General features: G+C 36.6%; 1 protein-coding gene across 6 annotated transcripts in view; it reads left to right on the forward strand.

Annotated features, from left to right (window-relative positions):
• PALS2 (protein associated with LIN7 2, MAGUK p55 family member) overlaps positions 1-20,846 on the forward strand; it is a 119,103-nt gene that overhangs the window by 64,400 nt on the left and 33,857 nt on the right. For all 6 annotated transcript variants that reach the window (XM_039473021.2, XM_039473020.2, XM_039473022.2 and 3 more), the window contains 3 exons: positions 3,531-3,683; positions 17,743-17,895; positions 18,665-18,892. In XM_039473021.2, the coding sequence (XP_039328955.1) occupies positions 3,531-3,683; positions 17,743-17,895; positions 18,665-18,892 (534 nt within the window). The remainder of the gene's footprint in view (positions 1-3,530; positions 3,684-17,742; positions 17,896-18,664; positions 18,893-20,846) is intronic.

Genomic DNA, 20,846 nt, shown 5'->3' on the forward strand with positions numbered 1-20,846 from the left:
GATTTACTTATATTGACTCATCTTTTTTTTTTCTGAGCAAAGCTCATTCTTTTTGATATAATGTATGCCGAAGCAAAATAGAAAATAAGTTCTCCATTCTCTGTCTCATTTCTACTTTCTTTTCAAAAATTCTTTATTTTTGAGTATCTGAGAACATGTGTTCATCTTTCATGTTTTAGGTCTCTAAAAGAAGAGGGTGACTCTTGATCACAGCCAGACTTATTTCCAATTTATTTAGCTTTTTCAAGAAATATTTAGTAAGTAACTACTACCTACTTAGCCCTTTTCTAAAAAGATAGTAACAAAACTTATGATAATGCCCTTGTGTTTTAGAAAGACCAGGTTTCTCCACATAATATGATTATTATTAGAGAATAATTTTTGTCACTTTAGATATAGCCCATAACTTCTCTTTGCAAACATGGTTGGATTGTGTTTGAGTGAAATACCTAGATGTTCTGAAAGAACATTTTCTTCTCTGAAGTTCATTTTTCAAAGGTGCAGTGGCTAATAAAATTCTCAGAACTGGATCTATAGGAAGGCTAGGCCATATTTGTACCAGCTGCAAATATTCAATACCAGTCATAGAATGTTCTTCCAACCACTTGTGACAAGTAAAATATATTTTTACTGAGTTATGCTAGTGTTCCAGTAATGCTCTTAAAAAAAAAAAAAGGAAACGATTTATTTATTTAAATAGCATATGGCTCACTTGCTCCTCTGGTTTCTCTCTCTCTCTCTCGCTCTCGCTCTCGCTCTCGCTCTCTGTGTGTGTGTGTGTGTGTGTGTGTGTGTGTTTTCTTTGTCTTTTTTAGTTTGATAAATTCAAGTTGGTACTTGCCTCTTGAAAGCTAATTAAAAAAAAATTCTGCCCTTAAAGTGAATTAGAGGTTTCAAGTTTTTGACAGTATCTCATAGCTTAAAAAACTGTATATTAATAAATGTGGATTGGCATTTGCTTTCTTAGAAAAAGTAAAATTGATCTTTGTTGAACCCAAGTATGTTGTTTTTCCATGTTAATGTATTTATAGCTGCAGTTTATAAAAAAAAAAAAAAAACCCTTTCTTCCTCCAATTTCTGTATCTCTTAGTGAGATTCTCTTCTTCCGTAGAACCAGACTGTGAGGCTAATATGACAAAATCTTCAGATATTTCGGGGATCTTTTTCTAACATGATTCTGCCCTCTCACATGACTCCCCCAAACTCCCTCTCTCTTTGTTGCCATTAGTCTTCCACATTCCTACTTTTCCTCACCCAATTTGGGAGCGTTAGGTTAATACACATGCTAAGGAATGGAGATATATTAGAGTTTTCAAGGTGATCGTTTCTGTTCCTTTACTTGTCCCAAAGTCCTGAATTAAACCAAGTACTGCTGATGTCTAAAGTACTGATGCTGATCATATAACATTTTCCTGAAGAAATAAATGGTCTTCTTACCTCTTGGAGGAAAGGAGTGAAAGTCTTAAGGGACAGATAGTATTCTGAACCACAGAAGTATAAAACAACTATGAGGATAGATATGGTGTAACGGAATTAACGTATCTAGACTGGAAGAGACAAACTAATAAATAACAACTAAATTAACTAGAATGTATGTCATACATTTAAGTGAATGAGGATAATGCATCATTTATTGGATTCAATAATTAACTGCAAGTTAATGTTAGAGTGACTCTCTATATAAAGATGAAGTAAAATAAGCTTCAGTACATAGGAGTTCAACTCTTGTTATTAGTACCTGACTCTGCTGTTCATTCACCAGTAATGTGAACTCAAGCAAATCACTTCACCTTTTTTTGCATCGCTTTTTCCATCTATAGCGTGAGTATAATACACTGATCTTTCCTGAATACACACACATGCACACATACTACTTGAATATAGTATCCAACACACAAAAAAAGCCGCTCAATATATGTTAAGCTTCTTTACCTCCTTTTTTTTTTTTTCCTTTGAAGCTTTCTTCTTATACTAACATAAGAGTATTGGAATATCACAAGGTTAAAGGTGCTAAATCAGGTAGTGGTTGTTTACGCCAGCAAATATTTCTGTCGGAACAATTGGCAGTTCTAGCTTATTTCATAAGAGTTAACTAATTTTGTAGATTATTTTCTGTATGTTTTTTTCTAGTTGTGATAATCTTTTTATGATAAATATTGAGTATCTTCGTTTTCCCATCCTTAGCTGGCTTATATGTTGAGAAAATTACAAATTTACCCATTTTCAGTTCTTGTGACATTTTCTAGTCTATTTTTTTAAATCTAAATCTCATAAAACTTTTTCTTTTATTTAAATTACATTCGGTCTTTTGATGTTTTTCTTCTTGTTTAGTAAGAGTTTTTTCTTCTCAGTATTTCATATGACTTTTAGAATTTCTTGTTTTAAGGTCTTTCTTTAAAATCTTGCTTAAATATAGCTCTCCTTTCCACTTAAATTATTTTACTCTTACATATTACCTAGAAAAATAGATTTAAACAAGAAAAATTGTCTTTTAAAAATTAGAATGTTTTATTTGGACTCTGAAGGGTCCACTCCAAATGGTAGAAATAACATCTAAAGTATTATAGTTTAGGTATCTGAAAAGGTTTAGTTGATACGGTTACCACTTGAAATGTGGATTTTTCTTTAGCAATTCTTGAAATGAATCTTACAAGATTTGCCATTTTACATGGTGTTATTTATTAATTAAATCTTAATAATTATACTTTTCCTGTCTTCAAAATTATGTAGCAACCTTGTTTTCTTCAAGGAATGGTTAAAAGATGTATCCTGCGTAGTGTCCATTCTGAGTTTAAACTTAAAACTCTGCTTTACTCCTAACATGAAATGATGATTAGAATTACCTACTTTCTGCGACAGTGTGGTTCAGGTCCATTTTCTGTGGAAAAGATTGTGAGATTAAGAAAAGAACAACTTTAGTTATAAATGACAGGAGAGGATCATTTCCGTAATTAAATTATATTGTATTTCAAAAATCCAGTTTAAGGGCCACCTGCTCTAAATTGACATTTCGTTTCTGCTGATTTTCAAAATTGAAAGATAGAAGCTTCAGGACTCTGGAGTTTCCAAAATTATTTTTATCGTTTAAAAAATATTAACAAATATAATGATTACATTCCTATTTCTTGTTTTTATTATTCTTAATCATTTATTTTAATGACATGTAAATAGCATCTAGAGTTTGAGCCTTGACTCTAGGAAGTCATTAGGAAATTCTCTTGGTGGTAAGGGACTGTAATAGGTCTTGTAAATAGTCAGCTGGCCTGTGCAGTTTTTTTTTATGGTTTAGCTATAAAAGTGAGTTTTTCATGACTCAAGATAGAACTAGAGGCCCAGGTTTATTATATTGCATTATATACTTACTGTTAAATCTCTATATTGCCTGTGATTGAAATACTAAATTTGGTTTACATGTATTAAACCTCCAAGTAATATATTTTAAAACTTTATGAAAAAGAAATCAAGAAATAAACCATTGTCTGGTGCAAAATAAGTAAGTATTATTACTTTATGCACTGTTATCTTTTCAGGCTCATGAGAGACTAGAAGATTCCAAACTAGAAGCTGTCAGTGACAATAATTTGGAATTAGTCAATGAAATTCTTGAAGACATCACTCCTCTAATAAATGTGGATGAAAATGTGGCAGAACTGGTTGGTATCCTCAAAGAGCCTCACTTCCAGGTAACTCCCTGTCACTCCACTCCCAAGTTCCCTATATGCCCAAAGTATTTCCCGTTAACATTTAAGTTCCAGTTTAAGGTGATGTTTTCTTCAAATATCATGTAGGGCTATAATTGGTAAGTATGTAAATTCCAACCTTGGTATCTTAATGTCCTGATATGCTGAGAATACATCAACAGGTATATGTAACTATAATTACTACAAAAATGTACACTGTCACAGAAATACATCACAGTGGATTTTCCTTTGTGCCATTAAAGAAAACAACCTTAATTCACCATCAGATCATATGCTGCAGCCATTTTCCTCACTATGATAATGGATTTTTTTCTTCCTCACTACGATTCTGTTTCTCAGTCAATACTTTTGAGTATTACTTCTCAAGATTGTTGTGCAGTCAGTGACCACGGAACATAAGAGAGCTGTGAATGTATAGAAACTGTTATATAACATAATCTCCACAGGTACTGAGTATCATTTTAGCAATGGTATGTACCAGTGAAGAGTTCTTCTGTTTTAGGAAGAAGAATGCATTTCAGAAGAGAAAAGGCAGGAAAGATTTCTTGTAAATTTGTTATAATTAAGACAATGTGATATTGGGGAACGTGTTAGAAAAATTAACTCATTTAAAAGAATAGAAATCCCCCATAAGTACATCCAGCCAGATATGGCAACTTGATTTATGACTGGGACACTGCATTTTAGTGGAAAAAGAATGGTGCTGGGATAGAAGAAATAAATGTCACCTGCTTTCCCCTGCAAATCTTAGCACTGAAAATCAAATGGTAACAGCCTTTTGGTCTTTCTCAGCCAATGACTTTATGTGACTGTTCAACAATGTTACTGCAAAATATGAAGGTTTTTTTTTTTTTTAATTGCATTTTGGGTTTTGGGGTACATGTGAAGAACATGCAAGATTGTTGCATAGGTGCACACATGGCAGTGTAATTTGCTGCCTTCCTCCCCGTCACCTATATCTGGCATTTTTCCCCATGCCTTCTCTCCACAACTCCCCACCCCACACTGTCCTTCCCTTATTTCCCCCTGACAGACCCCAGTGTGTGATGCTCCCCTCCCTGTGTCTATGTGTTCTCATTGTTCATCACCCACCTACAAGTGAGAACATGTGGTGTGTGGTTTTCTGTTCTTGTGTCGGTTTGCTGAGAATGTTGGTTTCCAGCTTCCTCCATGTCCCTACAAAGGACACGAACTCATCGTTTTTGATGGCTGCATAATATTCCATGGTGTATATGTGCCACATTTTCCCTGTCCAGTCTATCATTGATGGACATTTGGGTTTGTTCCACGTCTTAGCTATTGTAAACAGTGCTGCAGTGAACATTCGTGTGCATGTGTCCTTATTAGTAGAATGATTTATAATCCTTTGGATATATACCCAGTAATGGGATTGCTGGGTCAAATGGAATTTCTATTTCTAGGTCCTTGAGGAATCGCCACACTGTCTTCCACAATGGTTGAACTAATTTACATTCCCCCCTACAGTGTAAAAGTGTTCCTATTTCTCCACATCCTCCTCAGCATCTGTTGTCTCCAGATTTTTTAATGATCACCATTCTAACTGGCATGAGATGGTGTCTCAGTGTGGTTTTGATTTGCATTTCTCTAATGACCAGGGATGATGAGCATTTTTCCATAATGTTTGTTGGCCGCATGTATGTCTTCTTCTGTAAAGTATCTGTTCATATCCTTCACCCACTTTTGAATGGGCTTGTTTGTTTTTTTCTTGTAAATCTGTTTTAGTTCTTTATAGATTCTGGATATCAGCCCTTTGTCAGATGGGTAGATTGCGAAATTTTTTTCCCATTCTAGTGGTTGCCGATTCATTCTAATGACTGTTTCTTTTGCCATGCAGAAGCTGTGGAGTTTGATTAGGTCCCATTTGTCTATTTTGGCTTTTGTTGCCAATGCTTTTGGTGTTTTAGTCATGAACTCCTTGCCTACACCTATGTCCTGAATGGTTTTGCCTAGATTTTCTTCTAGGGTTTTTATGGTGTTAGGTCTTACGTTTAAGTCTTTAATCCATCTGGAGTTAATTTTAGTGTAAGGTGTCAGGAAGGGGACTAGTTTCTGCTTTCTGCACATGGCTAGCCAATTTTCCCAACATCATTTATTGAACAGGGAATCCTTTCCCCATTGCTTGTTTTTGTCACGTTTGTCAAAGATCAGATGATTGTAGATGTGTCACATTGCCTCCAAGGCCTCTGTTCTGTTCCTTTGGTCTATATCTCTGTTTTGGTACCAATGCCATGCTGTGTTGATTACTGTAGCCTGGTAATATAGTTTGAAGTCCGGTAGTGTGATGACTCCAGCTTTGTTCTTTTTGCTTAGGGTTGCCTTGGCTATGCAGGCTCTCTTTTGGATCCATATGAAATTTAAGTTTTTTTTTTTTTTTTCAGTTTTGTGAAGAAGGTCATTGGTAGCTTGATGGGGATAGCATTGAATCTGTAAATTATTTTGGGCAGTAAGGCCATTTTCACAGTATTGATTCTTTCTAACCATGAGCATGGAATGCTTCTCCATCTGTTTCTGTCCTCTCTTACTACCTTGAGCAGTGGTTTGTAGTTCTCCTTGAAGAGGTCCTTAACATCCTTTTTTGTTTTCCTAGGTATTTTATTCTCTTTATAGCAATTGTAAATGGCAGTTCGTTCTTGATTTGGCAGTCTTTAAGTCTGTTATTGGTGTATAGGAATACTTGTGATTTTTGCACATTAATTTTGTGTCCTGAGATTTTGCTGAAGTTGCTTGTCAATTTCAGGGGATTTTGGGCTGAGACGATGAGGTCTTCTAGATATACAGTCATGTCATTTGCAAATAGAGACAGTTTGACTTTCTCCTTTCCTATTTGAATACCCTTTATTTCTTTTTCTTGCCTGATTGCTTTGGCTAGAACTTCCAGTACTATATTGAATAGGATTGGTGAGAGAGGGCATCCTTGTCTAGTGCCAGATTTCAAAGGGAATGCTTCCAGTTTTTGCCCATTCAGTATGATATTGGCTATTTGTTTGTTGTAAATAGCTTTTATTATTTTGAGATACATTCCATCAATACCTAGTTTATTGAGGGTTTTTAGCATAAAGGGCTGTTGAATTTTGAAAGGCCTTCTCTGCATCAATTGAGATAATCGTGTGGTTTTTGTCTTTGGTTCTGTTTATATGGTGAATTGCATTTATAGACTTGCATCTGTTGAACCAGCTTTGCATCCCAGGGATGAAGCCTGCTTGGTCATGGTGGGTAAGCTTTTTGATGTGCATTTGCAGTCGGTTTGCCAGTGTTTTATTGAAGATTTCTGCATCTATGTTCATCATGAATATTGACCTGAAGTTTTCTTTTCTTGTTGAGTCTCTGCCAGGTTTTGGTTTCAGGATGATGTTGATCTCATAAAATGATTTGGGAAGGATTTCGTCTTTTTGGATTGTTTGGAATAGTTTCAGAAGGAGTAGTACCAGCTTCTCTTTGTATGTTTGGTAGAATTTGGCTGTGAACCCATCTGGACCTGGGCTTTTTTTGGGTGGTAGGCTCTTAATTGCTGCCTCAACTTCAGACCTTGTTATTGGTCTATTCAGGGTTTCAACTTCTTCCTGGTTTAGGCTTGAGAGGATGCAAGTGTCCAGGAATTTATACGTTTCTTCCAGGTTTGCTAGTTTATGTGCATAGAGTTGTTTGTAATAATCTCTGATGATTTGTATTTCTGTGGTATCTGTGGTGATATCCCTTTTATCGTTTTTTATTGCATCTATTTGATTATTCTCTCTTTTCTTTTTTGTTAATCTGTCTAGTGGTCTCTTTTGTTGATCTTTTCGAAATACCAGCTCCTGGATTTCTTGATATTTTGAAGGGTTTTTTGTGTCTCTGTCTTCTTCAGTTCTGCTCTGATCTTAGTTATTTCTTATCTTCTGCTAGGTTTTGAGATTTTTTTGATCTTGCTCCTCTAGCTTTTTCAATTTTGAAGATAGGATGTTGATTTTAGGTCTTTCCTTGCTTCTTATGTGGGTATTTATTGCTATATATTTTCCTCTAGACACTGCTTTAAATGTGTCCCGGAGATTCTGGCATGTTGTGTGTTGGTTCTCGTTGGTTTCAAAGAACATCTTTATTTCTACCTTCATTTCATTGTTTATCCAGTCAACATTCAAGAGCCAGTTGTTCAGTTTCCATGAAGCTGTGCAGTTGTGAGTGAGTTTCTGAATTCTAAATTCTAACTTGATTGCACTGTGATCTGAGAGACTGTTTGTTATGATTTCCATTCTTTTGCATTTGCTGAGGAGTGATTTACTTTGAATTATGTGGTCAGTTTTAGAGTAGGTGTGATGTGGTGCTGAGAAGGATGTATATTCTGTGGATTTGGTTTGGAGAGTTCTGTAAATGTCTATTAGGTTTGCTTGTTCCAGGTCTGAGTTCAAGTCCTGGATATCATTGTTAATTTTCTGTCTCATTGATCTGTCTTAATACTGACAGTGGGGTGTTAAAGTCTCCCACTATTATTTTATGGGAGTCTAAGTCTCTTTGAAAGTCATTAAGAACTTGCTTTATGTATCTGGGTGCTCCTGTATTGGGTCCGTATGTATTTAGGACTGTTAGCTCTTCTTGTTGCATTGCTCCTTTTACCATTATGTAATGTCCTTCTTTCTCTGTTTTGATCTTTGTTGCTTTAAAGTCTATTTTATCAGAGACGAGAATTGCAACTCCTGGTTTTTTTGCTCTCCATTTGCTTAGTAAATCTTCCTCCATCCCTTTATTTTGAGCCTTTATGTATCCTTGCATGTGAGATGGGTTTCCTGGATACAGCACACCGATGAGCTTTGGCTTTTTATCCAATTTGCCAGTCTGTGTCTTTTGATTGGGGCATTTAGCCCATTTACAGTTAGGGTTAATATTGTGTGTGAATTTGATCCTGCCATTTTGATGCTAGCTGGCTGTTTTGCCTGTTAATGCAGTTTCTTCATTATGTTGTTGCTCTTTACCATTTGGTATGTTTTTGGAGTGGCTGGTACTGGTTGTTCCTTTCTATGTTTAGTGCCTCTTTCAGAAGCTCTTGTAAAGCAGGCCTGGTGGTGATGAAATCTCTGAGTACTTGCTTGTTCGTAAAGAATTTTATTTTTTCTTCACTTATGTGGCTGGATATGAAATTCTGGCTTGAAAGTTCTTTTCTTTAAGGATGTTGAATATTGGCCCCCACTCTCTTCTGGCTTGTAGGCTTTCTGTTGAGAGATCTGCTTTGAGTCTGATGGGCTTCCCTTTGTGGGTAACCCGACCTTTCTCTTGGGCTGCCCTTAGCATTTTCTCCTTCATTTCAAACCTGATGAATCTGATGATTATGTGCCTTGGGGTTACTCTTCTTTAGGAGTATTTTTGCGGTGTTCTCTGTATTTTCTGGACTTGAATATTGGCCTGCCTTGCTAGGTTGGGGAAGTTTTCCTGAATAATATCCTGAAGAGTATTTTCCAGCTTGGATTCAAACTCTGTCACATTCAGGTACACCTGTCAAACATAGATTAGGTCTTTTTACATAGTTCTGTATTTCTTGAAGACTGTTCATTCCTTTTTACCCTTTTTCCTCTAATCTTGCCTTCTCATTTTCTTTCATTGAGTTGATCTTCAATCTCTGATACCCTTTCTTCTGCTTGGTCAGTTTGGCTGTTGAAACTTTTGTATGCTTCGTGAAGTTCTCGTGTTGTGTTTTTCAGCTCCATCAATTCACTTATATTCCTCTCTAAGTTGTTTATTCTTGTTAGCATTTTGTCAAATCTTTTTTCAGGGTTCTTAGTTTCTTTGCATTGGGTTAGAACATGTTCTTTTAGCTCAGAAAAGTTTCTTATTATCCACCTTCTGAAGCCTGATTCTGTCATTTCATCACACTCATTCTCCATCCAGCCTTGTTCCCTTGCTGGTGAGGAGTTGTGATCCCTTGTAGGTGGAGAGGCATTCTGGTTTCGGGTGTTTTCATCCTTTTTGCACTGATTTCTTCCCACCTTTGTGGATTTATCCACCTGTTGTCTTTGCAGTTGTTGACTTTCAGATTGAGTCTCTGAGTGGATGTCCAGTTTGTTGATGATGAAGTTATTTCTTTCTGTTTCTTAGTTTTCCTTCTAACATTCAGGACCCTCTGCTGTAGGACTGCTAGAGGTCTACTCCAGGCCCTGCTTGCTTGGGGATCACCTGCAGCAGCTGTAGAACAGTAAGGGTTGCTGCCAGTTTGTTCTTCTGCTATCTTTGTCCCAGAAGGATACCTGCCAGATGTCAGTCTGAGCTCTCCTTTATGAGGTGACTCTTTGGATATATGTGGGTCAGGGAGCTGCTTGAGGAGACAGACTGTCCTTTATAGGAGCTCAATTACCGAGCTGTGAGCTCCGTTGTTCATTCAGAGCTACTGGGCAGGTACGTTTAAGTCTGCTGCAGCAGAACTCATAAACCCCTCCACCTTTTTTTTTCCCCAGGTGCTCTGTCCCGGGGAGTTAGGGCTTTACTTAAGAATTTCTGTTGTTCTGCTGCCTTTTTTCAGGGCTGCCCTGCCCAGTGAGGAGGCGGCCTAATCACTGTCTGCCTGCAGAGGTTTTGCTGAGCTGCTGTGGGCTCTGCCCAGCTGCTGTGTGAACGTCCCTGCAGTCCTGTTTATACAGGTATAGTTAGAACTGCCTCAGTAATGGTGGACACCCCTTCCCCACAGAGCTGGATTGTCCTGGGTTCAGCTGTGCTTGCTGTGAAACTCTCAATCCAGAGGATTTCAGATTGCTGTTTTCTTGTGACGGTGGGACCAGCAGAGCCTTATCACCTGCCTCCCTGCCTCAGAGCCCTTTTTATTTATTTTTTTTTTTAGTTAAACAGTCACCTCTGTCTCCCAGATGTTCCAGTCGCCTGTTGGAAAGGCACCAGGATCTGTGTGATTTCCCATGTGGCAACCCACTGCACTGGCTGACACAGCCACGCTGATATTTGTGGCGCTTTTTTGCCCAAGAATTTCCTGGCCTGGCTCCCTATTTCAGTCCCCTTTTTTTATCAGTTGAATGGGCAACTCTGTCTCCCAGGAGCTCCAGTCGCCAGCTAAAACGGCGCCCAGACCCATTTATTTTGTACGGAGAACCGCCACATCAGGGCACGGGCCAAAACAACTGCACCAGCCAAAACAGCTGCACTGGCAAACCATGGGGCTCCTCTGCCTGGGAATCTCCTGGTCTGTGGGCAATAAAAATCCGTCTGGAAATGCGGTGTCCACTCACCATCTGCACTTTCGCTGGGAGCTGCAATCCTGAGCTGCTCCAAACCAACCATCTTGGATCCGTCCTCCATATGAAGGTTTATAGTGAGATGGTTTCTATATAAATTAGTATCTTAGGTACAACAGAAATATGAACACATGTCAGAGACATCTCTTGTGCAGGTTGCAGTGGATTGAGTTCTTTTAAAGGCATACAAAGTTATTTGGACTTTATCTTGAGGGCAGTGGGAAGCTTAAGGTATGGAGAGGGCAATGAATAGGAAAGGAGGATGGGTTGGGTATTAACTAGGGAAAGGTCAGGTTTGTGGAACAGTTCCACAAGATAAGTTTCAAGGCAAGAAATTATGATGGCAGTACATATAGATAATAAAAGAAACTTAAAGACTTTCTAGTTTTAATTAGTAAAATCAACAGGACTTAGTAATTGGTTGTATATGACAGTTGGTGGAAGAGAGATGTGAGAAGTTGACGGCACGATTTATGACTTACACAATTGAAATAAGTAACACTGTAGAAGAGAATGTTTTGGACGCATTTATGTTAAGGAAACTGGCCATCTTAGATTTGTGATACGTTGGAAGCATCTAAGTTAAGTTTTCAGGAATGCTATGTATTAATATTTATAATTTAATAAATATATAAACATAAACATATGAAGTTTAACGTGAAAAATTTTAAATACAGCAAACAAAAATACAAAAATTAAGACATTGCCTTTCTTCTACCCAGATTACTATTCTATGGTCTTAGTGCATATTCATCCATATTTTTCTGTGCACAAATACACATATGTAATTTTTTTACTAATTATAATAATTGTGAGATAATTTTCTCCACAAGCTGTTTAACCTTTTTTTAGTTATTGATTTCTAATTTTCCGTTTCACTGAACTTCCATTTTATATAATACACATGCCATATTCAGACTTCTCCATTTGATACCAAAATATTATTTATAGGTGGTTTCTACATATGAGTGTCCAGTCTAGGTCCATGTGTGGCAGCTGGTTGCACCATCCGTTTTCCTATTGATTATGACATTGACCTATTGAAAAGACCAGGCTGTTGTCCTGCAGAATGTTCCACTCCCTAGATTTGTTTAGTTACTTTCCGGTGGTGTTGATGTTACCTTTCTATAAACAGAAGTTCTGTCTAAAAGGTTGATGATGCAAGTTGATTATTTGGAACTAGAGTGCATCTTACACGATACAGTGCAACATGAATTAAACTATATTGGAAGCTGTAATACCTGTTGGCCCATCACAGGGCTGAGATTGGTCCTTTGATTAAAGATGGTGATGGCCTAATTCTTTCTTTGATTGCTAGGAAGTAATCAATTTTGTTATTATCCTAACATTACGCAGATTCTGTTTTCTATCAACCATGTACCTATTGATGAACAAAAATTAATCATCTTTGCCTAAATCAGTATTTTCTTTTTTTTAACTTTCATTTTAGGATTGGGGATTCATGAAAGATTTGTTACATAGGTAAACATGTGCAACAGGGATTTGTTGTACATATTATTTTACTACCCAGGTATTAAGCCCAGTACCCAATAGTTATCTTTTCCATTCCTCTCCCTTCTCCTATCCTCCTCCCTCAGGTAGACCCCAGTGTTGTTTTCTTCTTTATGTTCATATGTTCTTACCATTTAGCTCCCACTTATAAGTGAGAACATTCAGTATTTGGTTTTCTGTGTCTGCGTTAGTTTGCTAAAGATAATGGCCTCTGGTTCCATCCATGTTCCTGCAAAAGAAAGCATCTCATTCTTTTTTATGACTGTATAGTATTCCATGGTGTATATATATTACTTTTTCTTGATCCAGTCTGTCATTGACAGGCATTTAGGTTGATTTTGTCTCTTTGCTATTGTAAATAGTGCTGCAATGAACATTTGAGTGCATGTCTTTATGGTAGGAAGATTTATATTCCTCTGGGTATATACCCAGTAATGGGATTGCTGTGTCAAATGGGAGTTCTGCTTTCAGCTGTTTGATGAATCTCCATACTGTTTTCCACAATGGTTGAACTAATATACTTCCCACCAACAGGGTATGAGTGTTCCCTTTTCTCTGCAACCTTAACAGCATCTGGTATTTTTTGACTTTTTAATAGTAGCCATTCTGACTGGTATGAGACGGTGTCTCATTGTGGTTTTGATTTGCATTTCTCTAATGATCAGTGATATTGAGCTTTATTCATATGCTTGTTGGCCACATATATGTCTTCTTTTGAGAAATGTCTGTTCATGTTCTTTGCCCACTTTTTAATGGGCAAAGAACTTGTAAATTTGTTGAAGTTCCTTATAGGTGCTGTATATTAGACATTTGTCAGATTCATAGTTTGCAAATATTTTCTCCCCATTCTGTAGGTCCTTTACTCTGTTGATAGTTTGTTTTACTGTGCAGAAGCTCTTCAGTTTAATTAGATCTCATTTGTCAATTTTTGCTTTTGTTGTGATTGCCTTTGGTTTCTTTGTCCTGAAATCTTTGTCCATTCCTATGTCCAGGATGGTATTGACTAGGTTGTCTTCCAGGGTTTTTATAGTTTTGGGTTTTACATTTAAGTCTTTAGTCCATCTTGAGTTGATTTTTGTGTACAGTGTAAAGAAGGGGCTGAGCTGCTGCATATGGCTAGATGGTTTTCCTAGCACCAGTTATTGGATTGGGAGGCTTTTCCCCATTGTTTGTTTTTGTCAGCTTTGTCAAAGATCAGATGGTGGTCGATGTGCCACCTTATTTCTGGGCTTTCTATTTGGTCCATGGGTCTATGTTGCTGTTTTTGTACCACTGTCATGCTATTTTGTTTACTCTAGCCTTGTAGTATAGGTTGAAGTTGGGTAATTTGATGCTGCCTGCTTTGTTCTTTTTGCTTAGGATTGCCTTGGCTATTCAGGCTCTTTTTGGTTCCATATGACTTTTAAAATCGTTTTTTCTAGTTCCCGTAGGAATGCCCTTGGTAGTTTTATAAGAATAGCATTGAATCTCTAAATTGGGCAGTGTAGTCATTTAAATAATATTGATTCTTTCTATTTACGAGCATGGGATGTTTCTCCATTTGTTTGTGTCTTCTCTGATTTCTTTGAGCAGTGTTTTGTAATTCTCATTGAAGAGATCTTTCACCTCCCTGGTTAGCTATATTCCTAGGTGTTCTTTTTGTGGCAGTTGTGAATGGGATTGCCTTTCTGATTTGGCCCTTCATTTGGCTGTTGTTGGTGTATAGGAATGCTAGTGATTTTTGTACATTGATTGTTGTATCCTGCAAAATTTGTATCCTTGCTGAAGTTATCAGCTGGAAGAGCTTTTGGGCTGAGACTATGAGGTTTTCTATATACAGAATTATGTTGTCTGCAAACAGAGATAGTTTGACTTCCTTTCATCCTATTTGCATGCTCTTTATATCTTCCTCTTGCCTGATTGCTGTGGCTGGGACTTCTAATACTATGTTGAATAGAAGTGGTCAGAGAATGCATCCTTGTCTTGTGCTGGTTTTCAAGGGAAATGCTTCGAGCTTTTGCCCGTTCAGTATAATTTTGGCTGTGGGTTTGTCATAGATGACTTGTATTATTTTGAGGTATGTTCCTTCAATACCTAGTTTATTGACAGTTTTTAACATGAAGGGTTGTTGAATTTTGTTGAAAGCCTTTTCTGCTCTACTAATTATGTAATTTTTGTCTTTAGTTCTGTTTATGTGATGAATCACATTTATTGATTTGCAAGTGTTGAACAAACCTTGCATTCTGGGGATAATGCTTACTTGATCATGGTTAATTAGCTTTTTGATGTGCTGATTGATTTGGTTTGGAGGTATTTTATCGAGGATTTTTTATTTTTTTATTTTTTTTTGGAGATAGAGTCTCACTCTGTCGCCCAGGCTAGAGTGCAGTGGCACAATCTCGGCTCACTGCAACCTCCGCCTCCTGGGTTCAAGCAGTCCTCCTGCCTCACCCTCCCAGGTAGCGGGGACTATAGGCACACACCACCATGACCAGCTAATTTTTTTGTATTTTAGTAGAGATGAGGTTTCGCCATGTTGCCCAGGCTGATCTTGAGCTCCTGAGCTCAGGCAGCCTCTAAAAGTGCTGGGATTACAGGCGTGAGCCACCATGCCTGGCTTGAGGATTTTTACATTAATGTTTGCCAAGGATATTAGTCTGAAGTTTTCTTTTTTTCTGTGTCTGCCAAGTTTTGATATAAAGATGAGGCTGACCTCATAGAATTAGTTGGTTAGCAGTCTCTTCCTCAGTTTTTTGGAATAGCTTTTCTATAGGAATGGTACCAGCTCTTATTTGTACATCCGGTAGCATTCAGCTGTGAATCCATCAGGTCTCAGGCCTTTTTTGGTTGGTAGGCTATTACTGATTCAATTTCAGAGGTTGTTACTGGTATGTTGAGGGAATCAGTTTATTCCTGGCTCAGTCTTGGGAGGTTGTATTATGTCTAGGAATTTATCTCTATCTCTTCTAGGTTTTCTGGTTTGTGTGCATGGAAGTGTTTGTAGTAGTTTCTGATAGTTGTTTTTATTTCTGTAGGGTCAGTAGTAACATGCCCTTCATCATTTCTAATTGTGTTTATTTGGCTCTCCTCTCTTTTCTTCTTTATTAGTCTAGCTAGTTGCCTATTTTATTAATTTTTTTCAAAAAACCAACTCCTGGATTCCTTGATTTTTTTTTCCCCCCCTGACAGAGTCACTGTGTTGCCTAAGCTGGAGTGCAGTGGTGTAATCTTGGCTCACTGCAACCTCCACCTCCCAGGTTTAAGCAATTCTTCTGCCTCAGCCTCCCAAGTAGCTGGGACTACAGGTGCATGCCACGATGCCCAGCTAATTTTTGTGTTTTTAGTAGAGGCAGGGTTTCACTATGTTGGCCCGGCTGGAACTCCTGACCTCAAGTGATCTACCCACCTCTGCCTCCCAAAGTGCTGGGATTACAGGCATGAGCCATTGTGCCCAGCCTCATTGATCTTTTTTGAAAGGTTTTTTTGTGCCTCAGTTTTCTCCATTTCAGCTCTGATTTTTGTTATTTCTCATCTTTTTGTAGCTTTTAGGTTGCAAATCAGCATTTTCATTAGAGCTTGCAAAATGACATTTTTCTATTCTATATTATTAGCTAGTATTCTTCCGTAATGTTGAGCTTCTCATCAACTGGGCTGCTCAGTTACCCTATAATGCATTTCCTACTAAAGAGGCAGGAATGTACTTCATCCTTTTACTAAGTTTCACAGTGAATAGTTAAATTTCCGTTTCAAGTGGTAACGTGTTTTTTCATTCTATGTTTTAAAATAGCATTGTGGATCTATGGATTTTTTATTCAATGTTTAAATCCTTTACAATTCTTACTTTTGATTTTCAAATTGCCATGACTTTGACCAGTTATGGGCAAAGTTTTTACTAGTAAAATCTGAAGCACATGTGAGTTCTGAACTAGAGGCATAAAATTCAGTGTGTCAATGTGTAAGTAGTGGCTCAAGTCACAGGAGTAAATAATACTCCCTAAGGAGGATATAGGGTGGAAAACTAAGCAGCCCAGGTTGGAGCTTTGAGTAACTTCCAGCATTTATAGGAAGAATCTCTACATAGGGATTTGTGAGTTGTTTTTATTGAATTTTTTCTCAGTCTTTCACAAATTGTCTTATGAAATGACCAATTATCCTGATTGCTTTTATTCTGAACCTGTTAATATTTGTTTCTATTTTGATTTACTGTTTTTGAACTTGCATTCCATCCAGCCCCCCAAGAATGTTTAACTTAGCTTTCTGTTGAATATGCATAGTTGCAGTAAAAATTACTTTTTTTTTTTTTTTTTTGAGACACAGTTTTACTCTTGTTGCCCTGGATGGAGTGCAGTGGCATGATCTCAGCTCACTCCATTCTCTGCCTCCTGGGTTCACGCAATTCTCCTGCCTCAGCCTCCTGAGCAGCTGGGTTTACAGGCATGCGCTACTACACTGAGCTAATACTTTGTATTTTTAGTAGAGACGAGCTTTCACCATGTGGGCCAGGCTGATCTCAAACTCCTGACGTCAAGTGATCTAGCCTCCTCAGCCTCCCAAAGTGCTGGGATTACAGGTGTGAGCCACTGTGCCCTGCCTAAAAATTATTATTTTAGAATAAGAAACAAATATAATATTTTAGTATTAAGAAATTCCCAGAAAGCTAGATCAAAACTGTCCATGCTAATAGTACATACATAGTAAAGAGGTAAAAAATATATTTGGGACTATTACTGACTTGCTTTTTTCCTTAAAACAAACAAACAAACAAAAAAAGCTCCTTTTCTAAACTAAAACCTTCATTGGTAATATAAAATTTTTTGTTACTGATATGCTAATATTTATCCATTTTCTATTGGGCATCTTTTAACAGACATTTTGTATGTATAAAAAGTATATTACTAACAGCAATACTAGGTTAAAGTGTCATTTGAACTTGAATTTTTATGATATTTTAGTAAGTAGAATTGATGGTGAATATTGAATGATATGATGACAGTAGTGGCAATGAAATCCAGTGCTTTCATTGCATCCGACTGGAAACCTAGGTTCAGTTTCCAGTGAACTTGCCAGCTTTTAAAAAGCATTGCTAAACTCTGTCACACTCTGCACATCCCAAACAAGGAATATAATATTAGTTGATGATAATAAAACTATTTTTATATCTCTTAGAAATTATGTATTTTTTTGATTAACCTGATATTTGGGAATTAATACTATGTGCCTTAGAAATTTGTAGTACCCCATTGGGATAATGAACTAACAAAGTACTTTCAGTAACATGTTTTATCAACATATTATAAATAACCACAGGCTGTTTTGACTTGCTTTAGTCACTGTTGGAGGCCCATGATATTGTGGCATCAAAGTGTTATGATTCACCTCCATCAAGCCCAGAAATGAATAATTCTTCTGTCAATAATCAGTTATTACCAGTAGATGCCATTCGTATTCTTGGTATTCACAAAAGAGCTGGGGAACCATTGGTGAGTATAGAAAAATCACTGCTCTATTAAATCTGAAATATGATACAATTTGTGGTTCAGTCACTACTCTATTTCGTTGTTTTTTTTTTTTTCATAATGTTATGAAAATTGTATTCTTGTTTGGCCTGTGTTTATAGACACAACTGATGCTCTCTTGACTTGGTTTAACCTGCAAAATTAAACCAAAATGAAAAGTTAAATGGAGCTAGAAGTATGGCAATGGGTAGCAAAAAATTTCAGAAGATGACTACTACATTTGTTTCTACGCTTTGAAGATATGAACTACTCTTTAAAGAAATACTGATAGTATCAAAATATAGAAGGAAGTTGTTATTAAAAATTGAAGCCATATTAGGACTCTCTAAGTAGTATGAAGTTTACAATTTCCTGGTAAAATTATTACTTCTGGGTCGTGACTATAAGAACTATAAGCTCCTGAAGTCTTAAGTTTAAAAAAAAACAAAACAAAAAAAAAAACAAAAAAAAAATGAGTTCCAAAAAGGAAAAGCCAGGAATAAGTCCATCAGAATGCACAAATACCTTTTCTTGCTCTCTTGAGTTTCCTTTTAGCCTGTAAGATACATCCTATCCACTAGTATAATAACTAATTATCAGTTTAAAGGGAATAAAATATTGAGACAGGAGAGAACATGGGAAAAGTAAGAATGATTCATTTTGCCTAGTTTTAGGATTATTTTCTTACATATGTTCATGAATACTTAAGCATTTCTTCCTAATAAATGAGAAATCTCTTTCTTATTTCTTGCAGGGTGTGACATTTAGGGTTGAAAATAATGATCTGGTGATCGCCCGAATCCTTCATGGGGGAATGATAGATCGACAAGGTCTGCTTCATGTGGGAGATATAATTAAAGAAGTCAATGGTCATGAGGTTGGAAACAATCCAAAGGAATTACAAGAATTACTGAAAAATATTAGTGGAAGTGTCACCCTAAAAATCTTACCAAGTTACAGAGATACCGTTACTCCTCAGCAGGTTAGTAATCAAATTTTTGATAGTATTAAAAATACTTTAATGTTTTTAATGGCAGTGTTGGCTATAACTGTCATTTGCTACTATTTTGCTAAAGGAAAGAGAAAAACAATTGATTTGTTCTAAAATGCCTGATTTTGTTGTGGGTGAATTTTTGAAGTTTTAAACAGTAGTAGTTTACTATTATAAAGGAAGTAGTAAGAAAATTCCTTTGTGAACACCAGGAACCTTGGCATAGCAGAAACCTACATCTAGGTGTCAGACAAACCATAAAGTCTTTTAATTATGAATCTAGCAAACATTTCTGACAGCTGTTATGTTCAGGCATTGTATTAGGCCCTGGGAGAGGATAAAAATCCAGTCCAGATCACCTCCAGCTTAGTGTTTGTGAAGAGTGAAATGACTGATGAGGCCAGAAAAGAGAATGAGTATAAAGGAAATCTTGGACCCCTGGTTTGCACACATTTGGCCTGTATTTTAAAACTAATCTTAGGTAAAATAAGTAATTGAACAAGAAAATGTTTTAGTGATAGAGATTGTCTGGCCTTGGTATGTTAAGTGATTTCAAAAAGAGAAATTAGATTATGTAACCAGATGGCAGATTTTTGAAGATGTGAGGTGATTATTGAACAACAGCTCTGATGAATGGTTAAGATGACCACTTAGATTCAAATACCAGTGCTGCCGGTTATCAGCTTAACTTGCTCTGTGCTTCATTTTTCTCATCTATATAGTTTGGGATAAAATTTATTTTCTCAAAAGGTTGTTATGAGGATTAAATGAGTTAATTCATGTAATGCTCTCACAGCAACACCTGCCACATAGTGAGCTCTCAAGAAGTGGCTGTACTCTGGTGATGAGGCAATGGTGGTAACATGGAACTGTAAAGGAATAAAGAGTAAAAACATAATTGCAGAGGAAGAATTGAAAATTATGAAAGGAGTGTTGGAACCAAAGAGAGGGTTTTCAAACCTAAATAATGTGGAATTAAATACCTCTAATGTTCAGTTTTATTCCAGAAATGTGTTTGATGTATGAATGAAATTGTAAGTTTTCTTACATAAATTACTGCCAGTGTATTTTATTTCATATTGTTAAAATGAGAGTTTAAAAGTCTAGTTTTTACATTTCCATACAGTTATTTGAAATAACATTTCATCGAATGCCTATTTTAAACTGTTTTTTTTTTTCAAAGGTAAGGATAGATTATTTAGTCATGAATATTAGCCTGTAAATTGAACTTCTGAAAATAGATAGGCTTGTAATTAACTTTGATTGAAATAAAGGTAGTTTTGTTGTCCTTAAGGAAAAGAATTGTGAAAAATAAATGATATTGGTACTTAGACATTTCATATCACTAGCACCTCTCAAGCTACCTTTGTTCCTCAGTTGGCACATTTCCGTTTGTGACAGCCTGAGGCCTTATCTTGTAACCTGCATAGATTGGAAGAGTAAAATCAAGTATTTATGTATTTTAAAGTAGGAAGATTTTCTTTTCCTTCTTTGGTCCAAACTCCAGAATTCCTCTAGTTCACCATGGCTGTAATAGACTTACATGCAAAATAAAACTTTGTAATATTAATAACTAGAGCTTTGGCCCAAATTCCTACATAGATTTTGCATCTGGTGAACTAACTGAATATCATGAAATGCAAGGATATTTAGACTTGGTTTAAACATAGGTTTTCCTCATTCTGTACCCTATCAGACTCTGCTTTTCACTTAGTATTTAGAGCTGGAGGAAGGAATTAAAGTAGGAGAGGAGGAGTCATACAAGCCTGGGGCAGTCTCAGGCCTGTCCTTCCATAAAGAAGAAAAGGAACTATAACATGAAGGCTTTCAAAAGAACATCCAAATTGAGACTTTAATTAAAAAAAAAAAAATGAAAAGGGGAATATTACTCATATGCTGGAGTAATAGGCATAAACCAGGGCATCTGCAAACCATGGGCATCCTA

The sequence above is a fragment of the Saimiri boliviensis genome, chromosome 10 (genome assembly GCF_048565385.1).
Source record: "Saimiri boliviensis isolate mSaiBol1 chromosome 10, mSaiBol1.pri, whole genome shotgun sequence".
In the NCBI taxonomy this organism is placed as follows: Eukaryota; Metazoa; Chordata; class Mammalia; order Primates; family Cebidae; genus Saimiri; species Saimiri boliviensis.